The following is a 26,643-nucleotide window of genomic DNA, read 5'->3' on the forward strand; positions in this document are numbered from 1 at the left end:
AGAGACAGGGTATAAGCAGGGTTCCCACGTCTGGCAAGTTTGGGACGCATGGGAATGTGACGCAAAGTCCAGAAGTTTATATTACTTATTACATAGTAGGCGCTCAATAAATATGTATTAAATGAATAAAATTAATTATTGTTCATTTTAAATGAAAAAAATAGGCTCACCTCCATTTAAAAATTAAAATTTAACCCAACATTTCTACTTTACCTATTTTATTTTTTAAAGATTTAATTTTTTAGTAATCTCTACACCCAACATGGGGCTCAAACTCAACTCGAAGATCAAGAGTCACATGCTCTACCAACTGAGCCAGCCAGGCGCCCCTCTACTTTGCCTATTTTAATTATCCCCTTCATTTCTTCTCAACTTTTATTATTCTATTATTCTTACAATCTGATATTCTTAATTTTTGAAGAATTTAATTTTCTACCTTAGTTTTAGCCTGCATTATAGCTTTTCTTTAATCTTTGTTTTGTCTAATGTTTTAATGTTTTATACCATTTTCAATTTATTTGGCCTTTCTGTTAATTTTTAATTTTTCTCCAAGTTCCATAATTAGAAGAATCCCGAAACTAATTATCTCAAGATTACTTTTTTGATAGAAAAACAATACACTCTATTAACATTTCAAGTCAGGTTACAATTTAAAATTATGAAAAGTAAAAGATAAAATCATGCCCATTATTTCTAAACCAACTGTAGTTTATGAACTTTTAATTTTAAAAAGATACTACTACATAAAAAGACAACAGAAATTTATACAGTGTTTCAAGTTGTAAAAGTAATCTTTCTTGAATTATTTAATTATGGTTATATAGTTATAAATTAACTATAAGCTCTGAATATATATTAACTTTTAACACACATCTTCAGGTCCTGTAAGATGGAATTTAAAATGGCCATGTTATCTGAGAATAATTGTAACCTAAAAATTAGTTAATAAACCCCCAAAGTTATATTTTTAGGTAAAGACTTGGAAACAATTTCCCTAAAAAGAGTTAAAATTTAGTTAAAACTGAATTTTAAAAATAATTTAAAAATTTATGGAAGTGTATGAAACCATAATTCAGAATATAAGATGGCATTGTCAGACACATTGTTACCTTATGGTCCATTTAGGAAAAAAAATAACTTGCCAATTAAACTATGATACATAGCCTGAATTCAGAGATAATATGAAAAAAGTGTGCATTTCAGAAATAATGGGAATATGGTACTTCACAGCATTTTAACACCCTGAACATAAAAATATAATTTTTAAATGCTAAAATTTGGAATTTTAAAGTCTAATTTGATCAATTGATGCTGCTAAACATATAATAACACTTAAAAATTAAAAGCTCATGGTCACAAATGACATTTCATTACTAAATCCTGTCTCCTGCTTCCACATATGCTCCATTTCACTGATCATTCTTTCCATTTCCTTTATATATAGTTCTCTCTGAACGATCATATTCATTTTTGCTCCTATGGCCATACAACATCTTTTATTTCTTTTCTCAGGAAAGGGTCTGGAGGCAAGGGTGGAAGAAGGTGAAACCTGAAGCAGAATAGAAACAAAGCCTCTTGTTCTCTTCTCTCTGAAGCAGTTGATAAAAGAAATAAACCAACAGACTACAGGAATTCAAAATCAGAACTCTATGTAATTAAAATTTACACATAAAACTGGATAAAAAAGATCCAAGGGTTAAATGCCAAATTAGTATTATTAAAATTATTAAGAAAAAATTGTTAAGTCCTCCAATATAATTTTAAAGGTTTCTTCAATCTGGGTCTCTATAGCCAGAATACCATACCACTCAACCTTATTTAGACTGTAGTGACGGGACTGAGGCTAGGAAAAGCTCTTGAAGCAAAAGAGATTCTGAGGCATAAGTATAGACTAAGTTAATGTTTAGGCTTTCTCTAGGTGTTAAGGAAACAGTCCTAAAGTTATAACACTATGCTATTACCATGTCAAGTGAAAAAATATATTTAAATATCTCTCAACTGTTCACTGAATTAAACCCTAATTCCTGTCAAATTCTCACTAAATTAAATTCTACCAGTTTAACACAAAAATCCTGTAATATTTTAAGACCTGTATATTGAATTGCTTTATATTTCAAGATCTATCATATTTTTTATAGGGTACTACCTCCAGAATAAGCTTACCTGTTCCATTAAAAATGTTACTTGATAAGGAGTTATTCATTCCAAATGCCTGATTCCTGTTCATTCCAAATCCAGACATACTGGGTACATAGAAAATAATTTTAGATATACAGTAAGAACACTAACTTTCAGATGAAGAAAAACAAAAGTGTATACTTTTGATCTCCTCATATAAAACAACAGTATGTTTAAAAACAAATACCAATTTTATTTTTCTGAGTTTAACATTTATTTAAAAACTCCCCTGAAGTCCTTCCATGAATAACTGAGAACCAAAATATCTTAAACAGATGATTTAAAAAACAAAAAGCAAAGAATTTACACATAAGCCTTGAGAAAAACAGAGATTAATGGTGTACTATTTTAGGTACTTGGAGAACGAACTTACTGGATACACTGGCAGAAGTAACTAATCTTAAAAACATGCAGTTTAGGGCATAACTAGTGTTCCTGAATACTTGTTTTCCTTCCACTAGTAAAGTGTGCCATTATCACTTTCCATAAAAGATCTTCTTTCATACAGAGTCTTCCCCATCTACAATCAACTCCTCATGGACAGGGCCTATGTCATGGTCATCTCAGCATCCTCTGCCTTTAGAGGATAAAACAGGCACTCAATAAATGTTTCATTTACCTGAATCAAATGGTGATTTTCTTTAACTGAATTTAGTGTTCTAAAAAAACATGTCATTCTAATCTAAATATAGTTTATCTTTCAGCTACTTAAAAGAAAAAGCAAATTTCTCCATAGTACCCTCCATTCTAAATTAATGCACAACTGGTACTTGGTAAACAGTTACAAATGCCTCCCTTTTCTGCACAAGGCTAAACATGAGAGAACAGAAACAAGTCTGAACTTAAAGCAAAGCCAGAAGTAATTAAGAATGTCAAAAAGAGCTGTTAATGCAAATTTTACAATGAAAGTATGCATCTTTAACATCAAATAATCTGATAAAAGACAGTGTATCAGTGTTTATGAGTAGGGTTAAACTGTTTGAAGATGACAGGGTTTTTTTGTTTTTTTGCCTAACTTTGTAAAACTAACTATGGCCAAACAATATTTTCACAAAATATTGTGAGCTGGTGAAACAACAATACTCTTTAAGAGTAAGAAAGCCATTAGAAATACTTATTTAATAGCATGTTAGAATTGTTGATATAGGTACCTTCAAACACTGAATAAGTACTAAGGGATAAAAACATTCTATAACAAATACAACTTATCAGTAGTAATAAGCAGGGCTATAGAGACCCATGTTTCATTGACAATTTATAAGCAATGTATTTGTGAAAAAATATGGAAAGGCAAAATTTAAATATACATTCAATGAACAACACTATAAGAAAAGATGTGATAAAGTCCAAGTATATGGTTAGGAAGCTATCAAGTAGATAAGAATTTTGATGACTCTTTATAAATAATATTTATTTTTAAAATTAAGAGCAGTAAAATTAATAACAGAAATACTCATAAATCTAAATATAAGAACTAGACCTTATGGGATGAAGATCAAACAGGAAATGTGCTAATAACCTATTTTTAATCCAGATTTTTGCAAGTAGTAGAAAAAGAAAGTGAATTAAATGGGTAAGATGACAGCAAATAGATCAAGATCCTTTTCCCTCATACAGTTCCTCATTTAAAAAAAATTGGCGAAATTAAACACGAGTTTTTCAAGATACAAAGCCTTATACTGTAGTCATCACTCTCATATAAATTATCTGAACAGCTTCAAAATCCTAATAAAATGGACAACTGGTCTTCATATTGTCATTATCACTTGCACAGTAAACATATGCAAATGGACAGTGCAAAAAGGAGTGAAAAAGCACAACAGCTCAACTTCTTGTTTTAAATCCCAGAACGTGACACTTTTTTTGAATATTATAGATGTAGTCTTAAAAAAGTCTTTGATCAATAAGTCTCCAAAGCACAAAACTGAATTTCAGTTGAAATGGTACTAAACCAAAGCATAAGTGAAGCAAGGCAGTAATAGTCAAACATATCCCTGGTACTGTTCATAAGTCTGGAACTCTTACACATAAGTGGCCAGCCTCATTTAACAGACGAAGCACATATCCACAAAAATCTGCCTGGTGGCAACTTAACAATTCTTTTCTAACAACCACAAAAACCTTTAACGTGCTTTCCAAAATCAAACTGATTTTCAAAAGAACGTGTCTTTAGTTTGGGGAGATTAAAGTTGTAACACGTAACAGAAACAGAATCTTTGGTCATAAAAATATGATGAAACAAACTTATGAGACAGAAGCCAAGACTCAAGAACAGAACGCTGAATATGAAAAGGCAAATGTGAAAATACCCAGAAAGACAATTATACACAGTATCAATAAACATCTTACCTGTTCACAGTAAAAGGCTGTCGAGAAGGCTGCTGCTTTGGCATACATATTATGCTTGGCGAGCTTCTGTTGGGGCTACCTAACCCTGAACTGCTCATGCTATTTGTCCTGCTAGGAATTCCAATGCCCTGACCAACCTGGGAGTGGTTCATCATATTCCTAGGATTCATAGGCAAAATACCCCTGAAAAAGAAGTCCATTATACTAAATAAGCTCTCTACAATCACTCATTAAAATTCTCTGTAAATAATCAATTGGCCTAACCCCAGAACCTCAAATATACTTTCAAATTACACTAATTTTCATTAATTTAATTCTTTTGTCTGGTCATTCTAGCTCTTTGAAAAGTCAAAACCAACAAGAAATTGGGTAAATTATAGCAGAACTAATATAAGGTGGTATTTAAGATGAGAAAACTACTGGTGTGACTAGGATATAAAATAATACAAATGTATTTCACACATATATTTAAAGTAAGTTCATTCCAAATGTATGTCATTCTATCTTCATTCTAATATGCATCATCTATGTCATCAATCTTGTTTTATTTTACTCACTAGAGCAATGAATGTATGTTGAGGGAGCAATAATCATAATTATCTGAGGAATGATTTTAAATTGCACATCCTCTTTTGAGCAAGAGCTGGCTTCTGAAAAACCTCCCCAGGTGGTGATTAACCCTTGATACCCACCCAGCTGACAACCAGTATGTCAGATGCATGATAAAAACGTCTTACACTATACTTATCAATTAGCAATGAAATAAAATGAGCATAGGGTATTAACTTTCTTTTCCTCAGTGAAAGGCACTGAACCAGAAAAATGAAATAATTAGTTATTAAAAAAACTAAAAACGCTTGCTTACTCTACAAAGATACATCTTGAGAAATATTCTGGTCCATCAATAAATACCTGCTTGGAGATGGAGGCGTGTGAAGTGACATTGTTGGTACCCCTGTTGTTGGCGTGACGTGGCTCGGTAACTGAGTGCCTTGTGATAAGCTGCGATTTAACTGAGGGGTATTGTTGCTCATCCCCCTCATTGGAAGGCCTAGTGCACCTATTAAAAAAATTCAGAAGAAGGAAATTCATTGCCATCAGGAATGAAATTGTTATCCATCTTCTGGAGTTGGCAATTTAAAACATTTTTAAATGACCTAACATGTAATATAATATGCAAATTTTAAATGGATATATTCAATTCACTCCAAATGGACTCTGATTTTAACAAAAATGTTCTAATCTGAAATTTAATATTATGAATGGACATTGCTTTCATATTTCTATCTTCTGTTCATATTTCTATTTTATAATAAACTGTCTGCCAATGGTTTTAACAAATTAGATGATTTATGTTTCAATGAAAACATTTTTACAAATATGGCTTTAAGAAATTTGCAATCTTGTGTTTTTATGTTTTAAATCATAACTGAGGTAAACAGACATTTAACCCCACTTTGCTGAAGCAGCTTTAATTTTTATATGATGCTTTTAAAATGCATTTAAGAAATCTCTACTACTATTTATACATACATATTTCTCAACATTACAATTTTTACAAACCCAACATAAAATGTCAGCAACTGTTAAAAAACTCAAGCTGATATAACTGTAAGAGACAAGAACTTAAAACATTTAAGTTTTCAAAGTACAGTGACCTTCTATTTATCTAGTACTCCTGGGGACAGATGCAAAGGGGTGGATGTGTTCCAACAGGTATATTTTACAGACTACTTAAGTTTCACCACTCAGATACAAAACATAAAAAAAAAATTGGGATAAACATTTCAAAAATGTATGACATATTTCCTAAGTTTTATTAATATGAAATATAAATTAATTTCTTAATGATTCAGAAATATCATGGATATCAAATATTCTAGATGTTTAGATATCCCCCCTAGCCCTTTCATCCCTCAGAGTAAGGATGTCCAGCTGTCACCAGTTATCATGTCTGCCTATGGATGCCTCCATTTCCTGACCCACACTTTTTGGTGCTGTTTCTAGTCAGCTGTGAAACAGCCTATCAGTCAACTAAACTTATTCTGAACTGGAAATTAAACAAAAGTGATAAGATATAGAGATAATGAATACATAGATTACTTAAGTGCTAGGGATTTAAAGTGACTTTTTTCTTCCGTTTTTGGTCTAATTCCAGAAGCAAGAATTTCAAGGACATGAATATTTTGAAACGATGACCTCCAAAAAATTGGAGTATATATATATGTTCTGAATGTTTTACTTCAAGTACCTTTGCAACATTTACCTTTGGCATAACAATGTCATACCTAAGGACAGCAGTGGACCACAAAGATTCCACTGGAATCTGCCAGCCACAGTACTCAGCTTATAGCCTAACTTTGCTTCTCAACTGAATGAAGCCAAGAAATCCAACTCAATGTAGCTACTATATTCTGTGTACTATGTGTACTGTGTTTTAGTCAGGTTCCATGAGTACCAGAGGTTAGTTCTACATTTCTTTCAATGACATGAAGGGAACTAACTGGTCTAGATTCATATGCTGGTTTAGTTCACCATATGTATGTCTGGTCCCTACAAATTTTGTCACTGTGAATATACCACTGGCTGCAGATACTTTCTCTGAATTGGGACAAAATAAGGAAAAATAAGATTAAAAATTAGCCATATAAGATTTCTTCAGAAGAAATCAGTCTTTTCTTTCTCTTAAGCCACTCTAGTTTTCTTGAAGGCCCTCTAGATGCTCCCACAGTGAACCACCAAAGGGATACTTTTCATATCAAGCATTCAATAAACATTTAGTGAGTGCCTACTATGTGCCAAGCACTGTGCTAGCTGCTGGGGATACAGCAGTGAACAACATAGAAAAGGCTCCTACCCTCAGGGAGTTTACATCCTTCTCCCCAAAGAATGCTGTCCTAAAGTCAGCTATAGCTGCGAATTAACCACAGGAATGTGTTTCACACAATTACTGACCACCAAAAAATATACAATTTTAGAGCGAGAAGGGACCTTAAAGATCACCTAGTCCAGTGTTCACATTTTACAGATGAGGAATCTGAGTCTCAGATGAATTAACTGACTTCTCCAAGGTGACACAAAGAACCAAGACTAGAATTTAGATCTCTTAACTCCTAGTGTTCTTCATGGCAGCCCTATGGGAGCCCAATATAATGCTAAGTGAACACCCCTTGTGAGTGTCTACCAATTCGTAACACCTCTTTACCTATCTTTTGCTTTCTTTCCTTTTTATTTTTTTTAAATATTTACTTCTCTTCAAATTTTACTAGACCTCCATCTCTTGGTCTCTTCTCTCCATTTTCTTTCTCCCTCTCTTGTCTATACCTGTTCAAGTTTTCTTTCTTCTAATTTCACTTTCCCCTTCCTTTTCACGCTCTCTTATACCTTTATCATTATAAATAAACATACACTTCACAAAAATCTAGTACCCTGTTTTCTAATAATCAATATGCCTTACAAAACTCACTAAGATCTGTTTACTTTAATCCTTCATATATTTTTTTCTATGCTGTATTATGAAAATCTATAACTTCAGAAATATCTTAGAAACTGGAGATTATCTGAACATTAGCAAAAAACCTTTGGAGATGGAAATAAGAATGGGTATGGTTATTTAGTCAATTAGGGATTGGCACATGAGTTAATTTATAGTGCTGAGAATGGAAGACGTATGAAATAAACTCAAAGATTAGTGTTTACTTTTATTTTTCCTTCAACACTCTTGATTTCATAAAACAGCTAATCTATTCAGTCTGAGTTGCATTTTGTTGAACTGGGTAGGTATGAAAAAAAAAGGAGAGAGTAGTACATCAATTTCAAATGGGATCATCAAGCTTTGAATACCTTAATAATCAAGCTATTTCACATTCAATTAAAAACTGAACTGCTTTAAAACATAAAGAGTATCACTGATAGGAACACACAAAGATTTATTTTTAGGAAACAAAATACACTAAATCATTAAATTTGAGTTACTTGAGTCAAACAATTATAACTGGGTAAGGTCAAAGAGAGAACTTTACTCTTTCAGTAATATATTTAGAAACAATCACAGAAAATCTCCAAAATATTATACCAAGAAGAAGACATGCAAGCCAAAAGAAAAAAAAAACGGAAAAAAAACCTCATAAAAAATTTTGGCATAAAATAACTACAACAGGTAAAAAATATTATAAATGAGGAATAAATGAACAAAAAAGCTAAAAAGTAGCTAAAAAGGTTATAGTTCTGAATAAAATTTTTCCTTCAATTTGACAAATGGCTAACAAAGAATAATATAATATTAGGAGAAATATATGAACATACTCCAAGTAGATTCCTATCTCTAATTTGGCAGGGTGCTAAACAGAGAATGAACTGAATTAATTGATCATTTTTCAGAAATCCAAAGGAACATGATCTAAGAAATGTTTCCATGAATTACTTCTACTGCACAAACTAATTAACAGCACATCCCTTAAATATCTTATACCTCTTTTATTCAATCTTTTGCTAAAAACAGTATTAATAATACAAGTTATAAGAAAAAAATCCAATCATAGCAACCAAATCCTTGAATACTCACACTTAAATGAAGACTCCTGAAATCTTTATTAAGGAAAGGGTAGAATATCCCTAATTGCCGCAAAAGGGCTTAAAGCATCCCCCCCTTTCCATTTATTTCCAAAGCAACTAGCTCTTCCTAGGAACTCACTGTCCTACCCACACTGACGAAGAATAACCACCTTCTAACCTCCAACCTGTCCTCACATCTTCTTAACTCCAATCTGCCCCGCACTTAGCTGCTTAATCTTCTATATATCATTATGTTAAGTATTTTCCTTCATTAAAATCAAAGGATTTTAGAGATAGAAGAGTCTCCAGAGATCTTCCAGCTGAGTTACAGATAAAGAACATCAGGAATGAAGTTACTTGCCAAAAATCACAATGAAGAATAAAAATAACAATCCAATTTCTCAACCTTTTTTTCAACCAATCACTTTCTACTTCTTATAGTAGTTGCTAACTTTTACATCACCTGTGGAACTCTAATGTCTGGGTCCCATGCCCAGAAATTGTCACTCAGTCTGAATGCTGGCAATTCATGGCTAGTGAGATTTAAAAAACTCTCCAGGTGTTTTCAGAGGTACAGCCAGAGTTGAGAACCACTGCCCACTAGTATTATATCCAATCACAGTTTAGTCTTTTAAAATTCTCTGTCTGGACTGAAAAGATTCTTCTGTTTTTTTAGCCCCCAGCTTTACTGAGATATAACTGACACACAACTCTTCCTAATTAATATTTTACTCGCCCCAATATAAACTCTTTTTACAAACCACATATTTTACTTACAATCTTCCTTCTTTCCCTGGTCCTCTCTCCAAATCTGTCCCTGCACTTTTATTCATATCTCTCTCCCCACCCAGAATACATTCCCTTCTCTCATCCTACAGAAGTACAGAAGAATATCTTTTTTTAAAAAGGTCATGATGCGGGTGTTTACACCCAGCATATGTACAGTGTGCTTTGATGTATATGGGAGAGACCACTAACTCAGATGTGAAAGTAAAATGGATTTGGAATCAGAAAATGTTTCCTGGAGGAGACAGTAAATGAATTAAATAACGAAAGAGACCTAGTCAGGTATTTGGTGGTGGTGATGAGGAGTCAGGAAGGTGAAAATGTTGAAACAGTTTAGTCTGAAAACAGAGAGATGTATGAAAATGAGGACAAGTGATATGCCTGGAGGAGGAGTAGGTTTACTTTGGGGTATTAAGGACATATGAGACAAGAAAGAAACATGGATGGAGTTAACTGCAGTCAAATGCTCTATCCCTGAGCTTTACCCCCCTGGATGGAGTTAACTGGCTTCAACACCCTCAACTAGGAAAAGCTGATGTTATATTAGAACTAGCAGAGAGCAACTGCCAACGTTTTGCTGGATCTTTACAGCAGCGGGCACTCTACCTATGAAACATCCATATGAAGCTCCTAAGTATACTTTGTACTCCTCTGCAACCTAAGTTTCCATTACAGATTCATGCCATCCATTCATAACGTAATGCAGGTCTCAAACCTTAGAAATTCTGGGTCTCTCTCTTTTACATCCTGTATCACCAAATCATATTAGCTCTATCTCCAAAATATCCCAAATCTGACCACTTCTTAACACCTCCACCCCCAGTCCAAGTCATCTTATTTTCTTGCCTGGACTACTGCAGCAGTAGCCTGGTCTCTCTTTCTTATCATTTGTCCCTCCCCGCCCAGTCCATTTGCTACAAAGCAAAGTGATCTTTTAAAAATGAAACTGTATCTTAAAATCCCTCCCATTAAACTTAGAATAAATCCAAATTCTTTACCAAATCGTTACAAGACTCCAGGATCTGACATCTGGTACTCCATTAACCTGCTACTTTCTTTGTTCACTACACTAGCTCTCTCACTCTTCCTTTAACACATTAAGTTCTTTCTTACATTCTCATAAGTAAGTACTTTTGCATGTGCTCTAAAAAGCTCTCCCTCAGATCTTTCCAAAGATTTCCATTCCTCAACATTCAAGTTTCCACTCAAGTATCACCTCCTCAGAGAGCCTCTTTGCTCCATGTAAAATAGTAATCCCATCTCTCATCCCTTAATCTGACTTAATTTTTATAATGCTTACTAGAATTATATTATTTACTTAGTTGTCTGCATGATTATTCTTTCTTCAATAAAATGTAAGCTCCATGAAAACAAGATCTTTGCTATTTGCCATTCTCTTAGCTCTTGGAATAATATTTCACTCATGGTAGAGGTAGCTAACTAAATATCACCATAATGCCCTGGTTAGTATGTGGATTTAAACATTTGTTGTTTCTACTATATGCTAATGGCCCTTTAGGGTAATGATATTCAGTAATATATAGCTTCCAGGTTTCAAAGAAACTTCTGTTCTCATGTTAACATAGTTACACTTACTAGGTAACGTAATCCTGGCTAGACTACTTACTGCCTGTGAAACCTTGGGCAAATCCCTTAACCTCTCTTGGGGTAAATGTGAAGATTAAATGAGTTGATTCATATAAAATATTTAAAATAGCATCTGACACACATAATAATTATTAGCTTTTGGGGAGTGGGTGGGGATATGCCTATGCAAAAAAAAAAAAAAGTCAACAGGTGGTCCTAATGGTGAAAGTGAAGATTACAGTCTAATGAAGTAATGGTTTTCACCAGAAAAATCATTGTTTTCTGTGGGAAAACTGTATGCTATAGTTCTGTTCTTGACCTTGGAAAGTGGTAAAGATCTTGAGATAGATCCCACAGAATTGTAAAGACCTGTACTTCTTGAATGAAACCAATGTAACAGCCTAATAAGTTTCCCTTGCCTTGATAAACTAGACCACTCCAAAATCTACCCCATGCTGTGGGTGTTGCTCCCACTACTAGAACAACCTTATCCATAGTATCTTCAAGGCCAATGACAAACATGACTTCATCTGTAAATCCTTTCCTGATCATTCTCCAAGATAGGTGATTATTCCCATCTCTGAAATATCCAGAAAACTCTGTACTTCTTCCTCTGCTCTGTAGGAAAATAACTTGTGTATTTATCTACTACATTCTATGTAGGAACCATATCTTGCTCACCATGCATTCAATAAACATTTCTGAGTGCCTGTCATGTACAGAATACTAAAGATACAAAGGCAAATGAAGACATGCAATAAATAAATGTGGTAACATCATAGTATATGTACACTGTACAGGGATGGCAGAAAAGAGCCTCTACCACACATCTGCACTAAGCAGCATCATGCCATTATATGGTGGGCACTCAGTATCTATTAAACTCAATTCCTATCTCCTTTCTGAAGCTCTTCTTTACCACTATAGCTTACTGTGCTTTTCTCTCCTAAACCCTAAGTCTGTCCATACCATTCAAATGATAGCTTTTTACCTCTGTATCAATACTGCAGGCTGTTATTTAACATTTTATATATAAATGTCTTGACCTCCCCAACTATACCATGTGCTTCTTGAGAGCAAGAACTCCCAAAATATTAATTCAAGTACCTGTTAAATGTTCCTATAATTTCTTGAAGCTACTAAAATGTTATTGGCCTAACCATACTATCAGTAGCATCACTTCTGAATCACCCCACCTGTGCTCTGGTTCTCCACAAAACAAGTAGCCTTCACCTCAGTGTTCTTAAAACAGGAGGCCAAAGGAATGTTGCTGAAAGCATAAGAATATGCCACTGCTCTCAAACCAGGAGACCAGATCCCAGAAAGACAAGTTTCTTTCTTTTCCCAGCTAGATGCCTGGGTCCTCTGAGAATTCAGATACAATTATGTATCATGGATTCATCCTGACAGCTAGTTAACCTATATGCCTATAAGATAGCAGACATACAGGAAGCACTCAGTAAATAGTAGTTTCCCTTTTCTCCAATTCTCTAAGGCTCTAAATCCTATTGGTAAGAAAGTAAAAGTCACTCCAACTTTATTATCACTTAATTGTCAATGCACTGAATATCCAGGAGAGATTAATTCCTGGTTCCCTGTTAATAACAATCTAGTAGACAGCCTTTTGGAGCCAAGGGGGTCTTTAAACCTATAAGGTATACCTAAAATCTTATGCACACTTGCAAAGAAGACAAGTAGAAAACATCATGCAACTTGAATACAAGATTTCATTCAATGGCTTCTATAGTTATCATCTGGTGCACTGTATTCACATGAACGTCTAGATGAAAAGTTACATATTTGGATACAATCAGACTATACTGGGACCTGTAATCATACAAACCCCTAGTCCAGCATTTTCTAGGTACCCTTATATGCTACACAATTACTTCCACCCAAATCTGGAAAAATGTAAGTTTCAGCAGCCCTGTACCCATTCCAAGAGGAATGTCCTCCCTTGTTTAATCTCAGTGAGATTACCCTCAGTTTTGGAGGGTACTCTTCCTTCTCCACCTCTAACCTCTGTAATCATCAAGAACACAAAACAGATGGTAGACCTCCATTTTAATGGTACTAATTCCTGCTGAACTTTGCCAATCTGAATACAGACTTAGTAGTATTCAATACACTCGTGAAGCAAAAGAACATTTAGTTATATCAAGCCTAATGCACAATTACAATCTGTTGCCATAAGAATAACATCATTAACCTATTCCACCTATTACTTCTAGCTCTCTATCCTTTATGACGGTTAGCTCCTCAAGTTTTATCATTCTGACGAATTTATACTTCTGAAACCTGAACCCTCAAGTCCCACAGGGTAGCTGGTGTTCTCTCTGATGGCTATATGGCCCTAGGGTCTGTCCTAACAGATAGAGACCGGGAATCCAGCCTCTGTCTTTTTTTCACTAGTTGTAGTTTTCTAGATCTGTACCCTGGAAAGGAATAACTATACCCTGACTTGAGACATTTCAGTTTCCAGTGGACCTAAGGTTCAAGTTTTCTGTAGACTAATACTTACACTGTCAGTTGAAAGACTGAGCCATGCATTGAAAATGCTGATTCACTACTGCTACAGGAATACAGCCATTTAATAGACTAAATTCCAACAGAAATATCTGTCATATGTGATTTCTTTTTAAGCTGAGTACTTTAAAATACTTTTTCTAATGAAAATAACTTTTCTCATTCGTTAATCTTTGTATATCCCTAATAATCAGCACAATCATTTTACACAAATTAAGAAGGTAATAAATATCCGATATCAATAAAATAACTATTTCAAACTTAACCCATTCCATATCTTAGCCCAATTACAATTTCACATTTGCAGGTTAAAAAATTACATCAGATTTTAGAAGTCAGTGTAGCCAATTATATTGTAAAATGGTTGCCATTCTCCTTCATAAAATAACCTTAGCTTCTCAAATATAATTTTTCTCCATTCCATATCTATTTTCTGCAGTGATAAATTGTGGGTTTTAAAAAGAAAACAAAGTTCTTTGCAGTTACTCTATAGAAATAAAGGGTAGCTTTAAAATAACTAGATATTTTCATGATAAGTGTTGCCAGAAAGGTGAAAGTAGTAGGTTTCATACTAAAACACAGGCTAAATGAAGCAAATAACTAGCTAATAATATCCCCTCAACAATTAGAATGAACATTTGTGAATAAATAAGCAACACCTCTTTAATGCAATAAAAATGTTTTTAAAAAATGTTTTCCACTAAACTAGAGGAAAACTGCTAGTATCTGTAAGCAATTAATAATTTTATTTACTAATTCTATATTAACAAAATTGCATGCCACAGCAAAAGAGGAAGGAAGAAAAAAGTAGATGGAAACTATATTTGTCTACCAAAGTAAGTTCCTTCCCCCTACTAAACTTCAAAATAAATTTGAAGAATAAAGTGGCCTGACAAACTATTCTGACACCTATCAAAACTTTGCTTTTTTATTATACTAGAAAAGGGTTCCAAATCAAATAACTGATTTTATTTGAAGCTGGTTAAGATACTCAGTTGTCAGATTGTTTTCACCAGTTACTCTATGTCCTGTAATCTTTGATGGGAATTTATATCCCTCTTAACACTCCCTTTCTGTTAACAGAGATAGATCAGCAGTCTCTGACATTAACAGAGATAATAAAATCTTATTAATATTTAACAGTTTGGAAAATTAATGGAAAAAATAGGAAGATTTTATAACTTAGTTTATAAAAATTTTATGTGATAATAATAGCAAACATTTATTGAGCGCTTACTATGCGCCAGGCACTGTGCTAAGCGCTATAAAAGCATTACAGTACTTAAAAAGAAATAATATCTTATATGTGGAAAAAGTCTTGAACTGTGAGTCAAAAATATATATTCTATATCCAGATGAGCTAAAGTAAAAGAAGAAATATTTGCTAAACAAAGAGCATTTCACAGACTGTTAAGTAATGGTTCCTCATTAATAAAAAGGCCAAAACCCACAAACAAAACCACCCATTCAACTGACCAAACAAAAAAAGTTTAACTTCCTCTATTTGAAAACATAGAGGATATCTAATTTTTTTGTTTGGCAAATTCTTCTTCAAAAATACTGTACTGCAAAGGAACATACAGATACAAAAGATGTAAAATTAACTTTCAATCTACCCTATATCCAAATAATAATAAATTTTGAATTAGAAAAGCTCTGAAATAATGAGGTTTTCCTATGTACACAAAATAAGGAAAACTGAAAATTAAAAATCTTTCCTTTTAAATCCTAGAATTGACCCACAAGGGCAGCACTGGTTGTTCTTTATTTCGTAGCTATTTTTTTTCTTATATAAAGCATCCCAGAATAAATACAAAATTCTTACTTTGTTGCCCGTATAAACTTGCCCCAAACTGAGACAGCTGACCTGATGTAGATGGTGATGCCAGCATCTAGAAACAAATTAATTATATTAGAGCATAAAGAAAGTACACAAAGCAATGCATTTACACTTTATGAATCTGTACAACATATAATATGTGAGAGCCAAACCACATTTCCCATTCTTCAAAAAAACATAAAGCAAACATTACATAATAAATGCCATTATTTAAGAAAATATCACAACTGGATAAAATCAAAATGTACAAATAAAACTAATTTCTGATTACAAGGTTTTGTTTTCAAGTTACTCTAAATGAAACCACAGCAGCATCATTACTTCACTTAAAAAACAAAAAAGTAGGCTAACAAATACATGAAGACAGTATCTCAAAAAGTCAGCCTCTATAAATTTATAAGTCAAATTATTTGATCTTTAGATAGTATATTAAGCTAAATTCTAAATTCAGTTTATTAAAAGTTGAAAATAAAATTATCTAGACAAGTTCTGTATTTTGTAAGAATATTTCCTAACACTTATATATGCAAATAGTTTATTTATAAAAAGGGTAGAAAAATCTAACATACAATCATATAATAAATGGAGAGATGACACAAAACCAAAGGACAAGTCAAAATTACTTACAAAAATATACAGACATGGTATACAATGTATACTATTAGTGAGTGATGTGACTTTCATGGCACTAGTTAACAGTGCCTTTCAATTTATTGCATCAGCATCTTTTTTTCCTAGTAGAATAGACATTTTTTGAGGGCATGTTATATTCATGGAACATGTTATTTATATTCATTTTTTATTTCCTCATAGAGACTGGCACTGCACGTGGCAGTGCTATACACAAAGTAGATACTTAAACTGAGTAAATAAAAACGTATACACATAAGTGCATGTTCGAGTATTCTCTATCGTATATTAAGCAACCACCAAAATAATTTAACTAAATAAGACTTGAGCCATGTCATCAAAAGGGTTATAATCTAGTTGAAAAAGAGAACGAATTATGCACCTAATTATACTCTAAGGCACAATGTGGTAAATCGTCTGAAGTATCAGAAGAGGAAAATAATTTTAAACAAGGGTGAGGTAACAGAAATATTTTATAGAGCAGTAACATCTGATGAGGGATCTTCCAGGCTGAGAATATGCAGTGAGTATAAGTATGATAGAAGTTAGTGCATAATTAGAATACAAACAAAATAAAAAACATTAGTGATTTCATTACAGGTAATTAGTGAAAGGAGATGAGGCATACCCCTATGCACATCCGGGCATATACAGAAGAATGGGAAATAAAAGAGTATGCTGGGGCCAGATGTAAAGGGCAGATGACTACCAACTATGGCAATAAAGAGAAAAAAATAATATTAAGGGAAGAAGCGACCTGAGCAGGCTGTGCTTTTGGGGGATAATTCCAACTGAATGGAAATGGTAAGATACTGAACCAAAACAGCAGAGGTGGGACTATAAAACAGAGGCCTTCTGGGGATAGAAGCAACAGTATTTCATGACCTGCTGAAATGGCTGAAGTTTAGGGAGAAGGAGGAGGGTAAAGAATCACCAGACAGGGAACTATCAGAGGCCACTTTGGTTTCAGTGAAGAACTGGGCTGACATTGACCAGGAGGAAAACCAGAAGGAGAAATATTTAAACAAGAGAGTTTTTACAATACACATTTCATGCTATTTTCATGTCAAACTTCTGAGTTGTTCTAATTACTTAAAAATTCACAAAAACTTTTATATAACAGTATAACCTAATGATATACATCACTCCCAGTATTTGTTTGTTTATTACGATTTTATTTATTTATTTGACAGAGAGAGAAACAGTGAGAGAGGGAACACAAGCAGAGGGAGTGGGAGAGGGAGAAGCAGGCTTCCTGCGGAGCAGGGAGCCCAACGCAGGGCTCGATCCCAGGACCCTGAGAACATGACCTGAGCCGAAGACAGACGCTTAACAACTGAGCCACCCAGGCGCCCCAACCAGCAGTATTTGAATAAAGTAACAAACTTTCTAAAAAAGCATCAAATCTTATAAATAGTCCTTCTCAAATCCAGAGGGTACACAATCTATACAATTAAACTGAAAGAATATACATTTTATGACTGATCAAGTTCTTTTGTTAGGTACAATCATCATTACTGTTAACCACATAACTGGAAATATTTCAAGCACTTTAAAGGCTCATTTCCAAATTGCAAAGACAAGATCAAAGAAAATGTGTAATATATAATAAAGCTTTAGTTGGTGACAGAAGGTAAAAGGTTTATATATAATACTCAAAATCATGATATTCTGTTATCATTGTTAAGTCACAAATTAAAGTAAAAGAGTAGTTCCCAAAAGCTTCAAATATAAGAGATTGGCAAATATGACTGCATGTCTTAGAATGATCCTCAATGTGAACACTTTAGAATGGACCACTTAAAATTTTACTTTTCCCAGAAATTTATGTTTACTGAATATATAACTCCAAAGAACAGACATTTTTAGTCCACTTTCTCTCAAAAGTTATATATATCCACAAGGAGTTACAGGTGTGCCAAAGTATCAACCCTCTCAGCACTAGGAAGCTAAGAGAGGGAGGCACAACATGAAAGTACAGAGGGCATGGCTCCCTGGGCGAAGTATTGGAGATCAAGAGCAGAAGGGTGACTCATTTACCAGTGTGACATAATAACTATTATCATTTTCTCTATGTGTGAGGGTACATGAAAATTAGTAAACAATACTTCACAGGAATATGAAAGTAGTTTGGTAAACCTAAAAGTTTATAGCCTTCAAAGCATCCGTCTAAAATAAGCATTAATCAGTCACGCAAACAGATGTTAAAATGACTGCCTCAAAACATGTCAAAAATGCAAATATATCATTTCTTATAAAACCAGTCCCCAGTGGTATGTATTTTTAAACACTGAAAGCATGCTTCATGAAATATGTCAGTGCTAAAGATGTATTTAACACACAACGAAGGAACGTGAATGGGATATAAATGCTATTTCTGAGGGCAAAGAAAATGCACAAGAAATGTACCATGGCACAACAGTAACTACAATTAACAGACAACAGAAAACTTATATACATAAATGCTGAAAGTTAATAATACAAAGATAAATTTCTTAGAGAAATATAAAAGCTTTAGATCAAGAAACACATTACAGTAGGGAGTATAACGTAAGCCCAGCTTTGGAGTCAGAAAAAAAAAAAATCTAGGTTTGAATCCTGGTTCTGACACTTACCTATGGGATAGCCGGGCCTCTGTTTCTTTCCTGTAAGATGGAAATAACACTACCTACCTCACAGAGTTGAAGTGAAGATTAAATGAGATAAGATATGGCACATAGTATGTGCTCACTAAATGGTAGCAGCTGTTGCTAAAAATCTAATTTTCCTCCCAATGCAGGACTCCCTTTAACAGCAGTCAGAGGGTCATTCAACCTTTGGGGAATTTACTGCATAGTAAATACTGCATAGTACCCTACATTTATATTAATTTTTGTCTAAGAAGCTAAAGAAATAAGTTCATCACAAATTTCAGGTAAACTAAGTAGAGCTTGTGTTAGTAGATGGGGGAAATGGCAGGAAAGTATTAAATGTTACACAACTGGTAGAATGCTGAAACCAACAAAAAGGTTACTATGTTCCCAGTCCAAAACCATCATTTCAATTATACTCTTTCTCATTTCTCAGTCTATGATATAAACTGCAGTCAAACAACAAAAACTAGGAAGCAACTAGAAGAAATAGTAATGTGATTCAAGTTATTTCCGTGACCCAACAAAAAGCCCATTTATCCTTGGTTTATTGTATAGAATGGTAAGAAAATCAGTAAGCTAGAAACTGTATTTAAAAAATTATTTCCACTGTTACTAGATACAACTCTGAAATCTACGACCAAAAAAAGTTCAAAAATTTTTTGTTTTAAAAATATATTTGAAAACTTAATAAGCAAATCTGGGTCCTGCCCTCAATCATTCTGTGCTTTCCAATAGTGACCAATTCTCAATTATTCCCTCCAATAAATGTACCTTCAATCACAAAACAATTTTGGAAACATTAAAATCAGTGTAGTCAAGAAAGTATTTTCTCAGTAACAAATGACTTCAAAATGCAAGAAAGTCTGGTTAAATAAAAATTCCCTGACCACAAAAGCAATTAAAAAATGAAATGTTTTAAATATCCTTTAAAAACTTCATTGTACGATATTAATTAAAGGTGTGGTAATAACATAATTCCCAACATTCTGTTATTAATCCAGGACAAAAAATAACAAAGTGTAACTTTGACTATATATCTACAAACAGAAAAAAAAAAACCCCCACAAAGGAGAAGTTCTAAACCTAAGACAGAATCTGAAGAACATTTTAAAATTACAAACAGGATGGTTTAAAAAATGAAACCACTTGTCACAATGAAATCTAACAGACACAAAAAGAAAGACTATAAGAAGACAATACATTGAAAAGAACAAAAGAGGAAAGGAGAAAAGAAGGGAGGGAACAGTCAGAAAAACAAAAGAGTAAGTCATAGGACCTTGTACCTTATGAATCAGATAAAAATAAATTATGGGTTTACTGGGTATTACCCAATAATTCTGATTAACACATTAAGTTTTAGGGCGCCTGGGTGGCTCAGTTGGTTAAGCGACTGCCTTCGGCTCAGGTCATGATCCTGGAGTCCCAGGATCGAGTCCCAGGATCGAGTCCCGCATCGCTTCTCCCTCTGAACCTCCCCCCCTCATGTGCTCTCTCTCATTCTTTCTCTCAAATAAATAAATAAAATCTTTAAAAATAAATAAATAAATAAAACATTAAGTTTTAAAAAGAACATTTTTAAAAAGTGTAATACATGCTGAAATAGTCAATGTAATTAATTCCTATTGGGCATTTAACATTCAAATACAAAGTATGGCAATGAACATCTTTATATTATATTGTCTAAATTTTAGGTTAGAGCCAAATATATAGGAAGGCATATGACTGACTGAAGAAATGTTCACATTTTTAAAAGGCTTTCAATATCCATTTCTAAACTGTTTTCAAAGTCTGCATTAATTATAGTTCCGCAGCAAATACTTCAATGTTCCCTCAGACAGTGGCTATTCTTCCATGAAAAAAAGTGCCACCTTACTAGTATAACAGAAATAAAGTATCATTTTCAAACTATGAATTCTTATTATTGAGATGAAACATTTTGTGAATCTCTGTACATATATCATAATTTGACAGATCTTGTAAGTATATCATTTTAACGCCCCTGTATAAAATAGGCTTTTTGTCTTTACAATACTGAGCTTGAAGATTATGTGAATGTCAATGAATTTCAGAGGTTTGAGTTGACATTTAATTCCAGTTTCTTTATAGTCTGATTTATTTACATTTAACTCTATCAGGTCATAAAAATTTCCACATTTACATACATTCATATTTTTTTTAAGATTTTATTTATTTATTTGACAGAGAGAGCACAAACAGGGGGAGCAGCAGGCAGAGGGAGAAGCAGGGAGCCTGATGAGGGACTCAATCCCAGGACCCTGGGATCATGACCTGAGCTGAAGGCACATGCTTAACGACTGAGCCACTCAGGTGCCCCCATATTTTCTATTTTTAAAGGTGATTTTTGAGTTTTTTAGGTAAATAATATCATCTGCAAATAACCTTAACTGTTATATTTCGGTATCAACTCCTTTCCCTCCCTTTCTTTAACAGACTCCCTGACAGCTTACTATCTCCTGCGTATTATTATATATAGGTTCTAAGAACATATCAGTAAACTAGACAGGCAAAGTCCTTGCCCTTGCCCTTGTTAAACTTAAATTCTAGTGGAGTAGAGAGGATAATAAACAATTGATGAATATGTACTTTTAGGTAAAGAAGTGTTATGACTGTGAAAATGCAAGAAAGAATTTAGAAGGATACAGTGGAAGTAGTACTGATAGTATATACAAGGCTACTTAGGAAAAGAGAGAAGGTTTCTCAGGGAAGGTATTTTAGCAAATAACGTAGATATAGTGAGAGAGAGAACCATGTGAAGATCTGAAAAACAAAACAGAAAAACAGTACCAAGGTCTTCAGGTAGAAAGGAATGTGACTGCAATGAGCTGGAGAGTCAGCCAAGTATGACTCCAAAATGTTGTTAAATACTAATCATGACAATGACAACAATAATGGTGAAAGAAGGTATCCTTATTTTATAACAGATTTTCATGAAATACTGGTTATTAATTGGCCTGAAAGAAATCCTAGTAGTCATAATTGTTGTAGGCTAACAAGTACAAAAGCTAGGTATGAGTTCAGAATGGTTGCTGTTTGTCAAAACAAGGAAATGGGTCTACTCTTATCAGTTTTAAGAGTTTTTTTTAAATGTAAGGAAAAGGTATCACATTTCATGTCTTCACAGGATATATTAAAACAAGGGAAAACGGTTTCCCACAAGTTTGTGCCTTTAAAATGATTTTGCTTAAGAATCATCGAGTGCAAAGACTCCTAGGTCTAGAAAATGTTAGCAATTAAAATACAAATATATTTAAATAACAAATCTAAGCTGCTTAAATTATACAGCCCCCAAAGAGCTGTCGATTAACATCTTTGATTTTCTATAATGTCCCCCAAAAGAAAATAATTATGATAAAAAGAAAATCAAGTCCGTATCTGCCTATGATTTATTTAATCTCTGAAAACATTTAAATAACATATCTGTAGTATTTATTAAAACTAACTGTATACTTCAAATAGCAAATTCAGCATTCTACAGAAAGATACATACATATACAGGCATCTCTTGATAGAAAAGGCCTTGGAAAGTAAGACGTAGTCCTAAAGAACTACTTAACAATTTAATTAGTACAGTCATATAAAGAACAGCTTCCCAAATACTTCTACAACCAGGCATATGGTAAAGAGTTACATTTTATACTTTATGGATAGGGTAAATCAGGATTTGGTTTATAAGTGGCTTAAAGACTGACTCAATCACTGGCCAGTTTTTCTTTATTGTAAATTATAATTTGAAATTATTTTCTCACTGTTCCAGAGAGAAAAAAATTACAAAATTATCACAGTCATTTATGTTTAAAAACTTTCTCTTCAATCGTTTTTATAATAAAATAATTGTTATTTGCAGATGATATACATAACTACGTAAAAAAACTCAACAGAATCAAATGGAATAATTTATTATTGTTCACATTAGTAGCAAAATTTACTTAGTATTTACTATCTGGTCTTCTAAAAGTTTTGCATAGTGATTTATTCAATCCTTACAACGTCCCATGAGTCATGTACTATTATTCCTATTTTAATAGATGAAAAAAACTGAAACACACTGAGTAACTTGCCCAAGGACAACTAGCTAGTAAATCATGTGAATGAGATATAAAATCAAATAGCAGGACCTGCAGAGCCCATGTTCCTGTTCCCATTCAACAAAAACTAGTTAAGAGTTTTGTTAGTTAGTTTTGTTAGGTAGTTGGTTATAAAATAAACACACACACAAACCAGTCTATATATCAATAAAAACCAATCAGAAAAATGTAACAAATATGGCAACCATAAAATTACTTATTAAAAAAGCATAAAGAACAACAGAAATAAGAGACATAGACTTCTGAAAAAAGGTAATCATCAGTATAAATGTGCAATAGTTGAAAATATTTTTATAAAGGATGTGAAAGACCTTACCTGACTAAGATGTGAAAACTGTCTATAAAGTTACAGCAATTCAACTATGTTGTAGTTCTGCCATAGAATCAGTATGAGAAATAGAACAAAAGAGTTTAGAAACAGGCCCAAGAATACATCAGACATTAAAATATATTAAGGTAGGACTTCAATTAGCCTTAAATGAATGCTCTAACTCAGGGGTGAGCAAATTACTGCCCATAGGCCAAATCTAGCACACTGCTTGTATTTGTAGAGTACATGAACTAAGAATGTTTTTTTTACTTTTTAAATGGTTATATAAATACCCACATAATATACTTTACTTAGCCTCTTGGCCCATAAAGCCTAAAATATTATTATCTGGTCCTTTATGGAAAAGTTTTCTAATCTGTGATCTAAATTATAACTGGTGTTGGGACAACTAGATATTGGACAACCTCACTGAGAGGGTGGGGGAATAGTACAAGGGTGGAGATCCAGGCACCGTAATATTCACACCTTAAACCAAAATACTTTTTTTTTTTTTTTGAGAGAGAGAGCCTGAGTGGGGGAGGCGGTGCAGAGGGAGAGAAAAAATCTTAAGCAAGCTCCACACCCAATACACAGCCCCACGCAGGGCTCAATTTCACGACCCTGAGATCATGACCTAAGCCAAAATCAAGAGTCAGATGTTTAACCAACTGAATAAGCCACTCAGGCACCCCAACCAAAATACATTTCTAAGGCAGCTAAGTTTTATGTGAAGAATGAAGCACAAAAATGCTAGAAAAAAGTAGATGGCAAAAGTCTAAGTATGATCTCAAAAACAGAAACCACAAAAATAAGACTGATGAGTCAAATTCAGTAAGAATGATAAATATTTTTATATTAAAGAACCACTCACTAAACTGTAAGCAAAAAAAAAAACTGGGAAAATATTTGTAACAAAAGCACAAGAGACCATTAATTTATGGAAAACACTAACAAATAAACAAGACTTACCATCTCTATAGAGAAATAGAAAATGGCACAAAAATAGGTAATCCACAAAGGAAATACAAATGGCCAGTAACTACATGGAAAAGATATGTTACTGAGTGTGTATAAATTTAACAATGTCTTAATGTATTTTTTTAAAGGGGGGGGCAGAGGGAAAGGGAGAGTGAGAATTTCAAGCAGGTTCCACACCCAGCATGGAACCCCACGCAGGGCTCGATCTCATGACCCCGAGATCATGATCTGAGCCAAAATCAAGAGTCAGATGCTTAACCCACTGACCATCCAGGGACCCTTGTATTAACATATTTTAAAACAGTAAGCTTCTTTTGTTAAGAAAAGACTTGAAGACTTAAAGGTAAGAGCTGATGAGAGTAAAAAGTGGTACAAATTTTCTAGCGGAAAATATGTGGACATTTCCCAGAGATTTACATAATAACATTTTTAAAATAAAAATATTTAAAGTATTAAATCAAAATTTTAGCAGTAAATTATTTCTGACCAGCAAAATTATGGGTAATTTTTCTTCTCCCTTCTCATGCATGTTTTCTAAAATCTGCAGTAATGCCCCTCTACTATTTTGTTATAAAAAAGGTATCAGCAATGACAGAAATTTATAAGTAGCTATTATATTATTATTCCCAGTTTAAAGAAGAGAAGGCTAAGGCGTGGAGAAGTTCTTGCTAACAGGCAGAGCCAAGATCCAAACACACAAGGGTAAGGCTTTAGAGCCTAAATTCTTAATCTCTATGTCTTACTACCTTCTTATTTTAAAAAGTTTTATAAAGCAAATCATTCTGTGTTATTTTTGTGACAAACAACTAAACAGAAATGGTAACCAACATATGTAAGTGTATTTAATCATTCTGACTAAAAACCTCTGATATATAGTATTTCTGCTTTCTAGAAGACAGACCTCTTATCTTTATCATTTCTCTGTACACACTTTATTCCAGATTTCAGTTTGAAAGCTTCATATCTTCCTAATCAGAATGAGTGCTTTTCATCAATAAGTAATATTCCACTACCATTTTTTCCACCAAATTTGCACTATACAATCACAGTAATACACACATGGATTAGTTTTTGCAAGCAACACTACCAGAGGATATCCCAAATTCTTTAACTACAAGATCAACACATAAACATAGAAACTTACATAAAAACAAATTCAATTATAATTTACATCCAAGAGCAAATAGCTAAATGGTCAGTAACAGAAAATTAATTAGATGACATTATTCAATGAGCTATTAAACTGCACACTAATTATAAAGAAAGTCACCACATATTTTGAAGAGTCCTAATAACACAGTGGATACATTGTTGCCAAAATGACACAATTTTCAAATAAAAATAAAGGGTAGTAACACCTCAATAGGAGGGAAAAAAAGTTCACCCAAATCCTAAATCTAAATTAAGCCAATTTGTGAAATTCTAAGACACAGGAAGTGAATTACTAATGGTCAATTTTAAAGAAAAATGAGAGCATTTGTTACATATTTTAGAATTTTATAAATGCTTTAAACATCAGTAAGAAAATCGTTAGGTTAATAACTAGAATAGATTGTTATATAGGTAGGGAAATTAGGAATAGCAAGTTTATAAAAAGGGTTGAAAGGAGAAAAATGGTGGGTGGGTACAAAGTACAAAAATGCAACTGGTTTGACTACTACAGTAGTGTATAATTTAAAGAGGCTTACCAGAATTTGAAAGTAACAATTAATTTATTTAAAAATATTTTATCAATTTGCTAATTATGACTTGGCTGTGTTAAATCTTTTCATTCCAAATGGGATTACTGAACCACTAGCCTTCCAAAGCACTTAATCCACACCTTTACATCATCTTCCATGTTTTGAATACAGGTCTTCAAAAATGTTTCTATACTAGCATTCCTACAGCTGAACAGAGAAGATGCTCTTACTAACTAAAGCTTAGGATTACAGCCTGAAGATTCCATAGCAAAGGTAAAGTTTCATTTAATTTTGCCATTATATCTTTAAATCTTTCAAGTCTGCTTTCTACTCTACATGCATATTTTAATATAAAAATAACAAGTTAAAAAAAACAACTGATGATTTAGATGTAAGACTATGTTTATCTCTTGTCTTTGAGTACTTCCACAGTATTACCATATCCCAACTTCAGAATCACAGGACATTTTATCTCCCATTAAAA

At 33.3% G+C, this 26,643-nt stretch overlaps 1 protein-coding gene across 7 annotated transcripts in view; it reads right to left on the bottom strand.

The window, feature by feature from the left end:
- Positions 1 to 26,643, bottom strand: part of CNOT2 (CCR4-NOT transcription complex subunit 2) — a 117,220-nt gene that overhangs the window by 18,267 nt on the left and 72,310 nt on the right. For 6 of the 7 annotated variants that reach the window (XM_027592319.2, XM_027592322.2, XM_027592323.2 and 3 more), the window contains 4 exons: positions 15,806 to 15,872; positions 5,440 to 5,587; positions 4,528 to 4,710; positions 2,164 to 2,243 (listed from right to left, as the gene is read on the bottom strand). In XM_027592319.2, coding sequence (XP_027448120.1) covers positions 2,164 to 2,243; positions 4,528 to 4,710; positions 5,440 to 5,587; positions 15,806 to 15,872 — 478 coding nt within the window. The remainder of the gene's footprint in view (positions 1 to 2,163; positions 2,244 to 4,527; positions 4,711 to 5,439; positions 5,588 to 15,805; positions 15,873 to 26,643) is intronic. The other variant, XM_027592325.2, reaches the window with a different exon arrangement.

This window comes from Zalophus californianus, chromosome 9, assembly GCF_009762305.2.
Source record: "Zalophus californianus isolate mZalCal1 chromosome 9, mZalCal1.pri.v2, whole genome shotgun sequence".
Classification (NCBI taxonomy): domain Eukaryota; kingdom Metazoa; phylum Chordata; class Mammalia; order Carnivora; family Otariidae; genus Zalophus; species Zalophus californianus.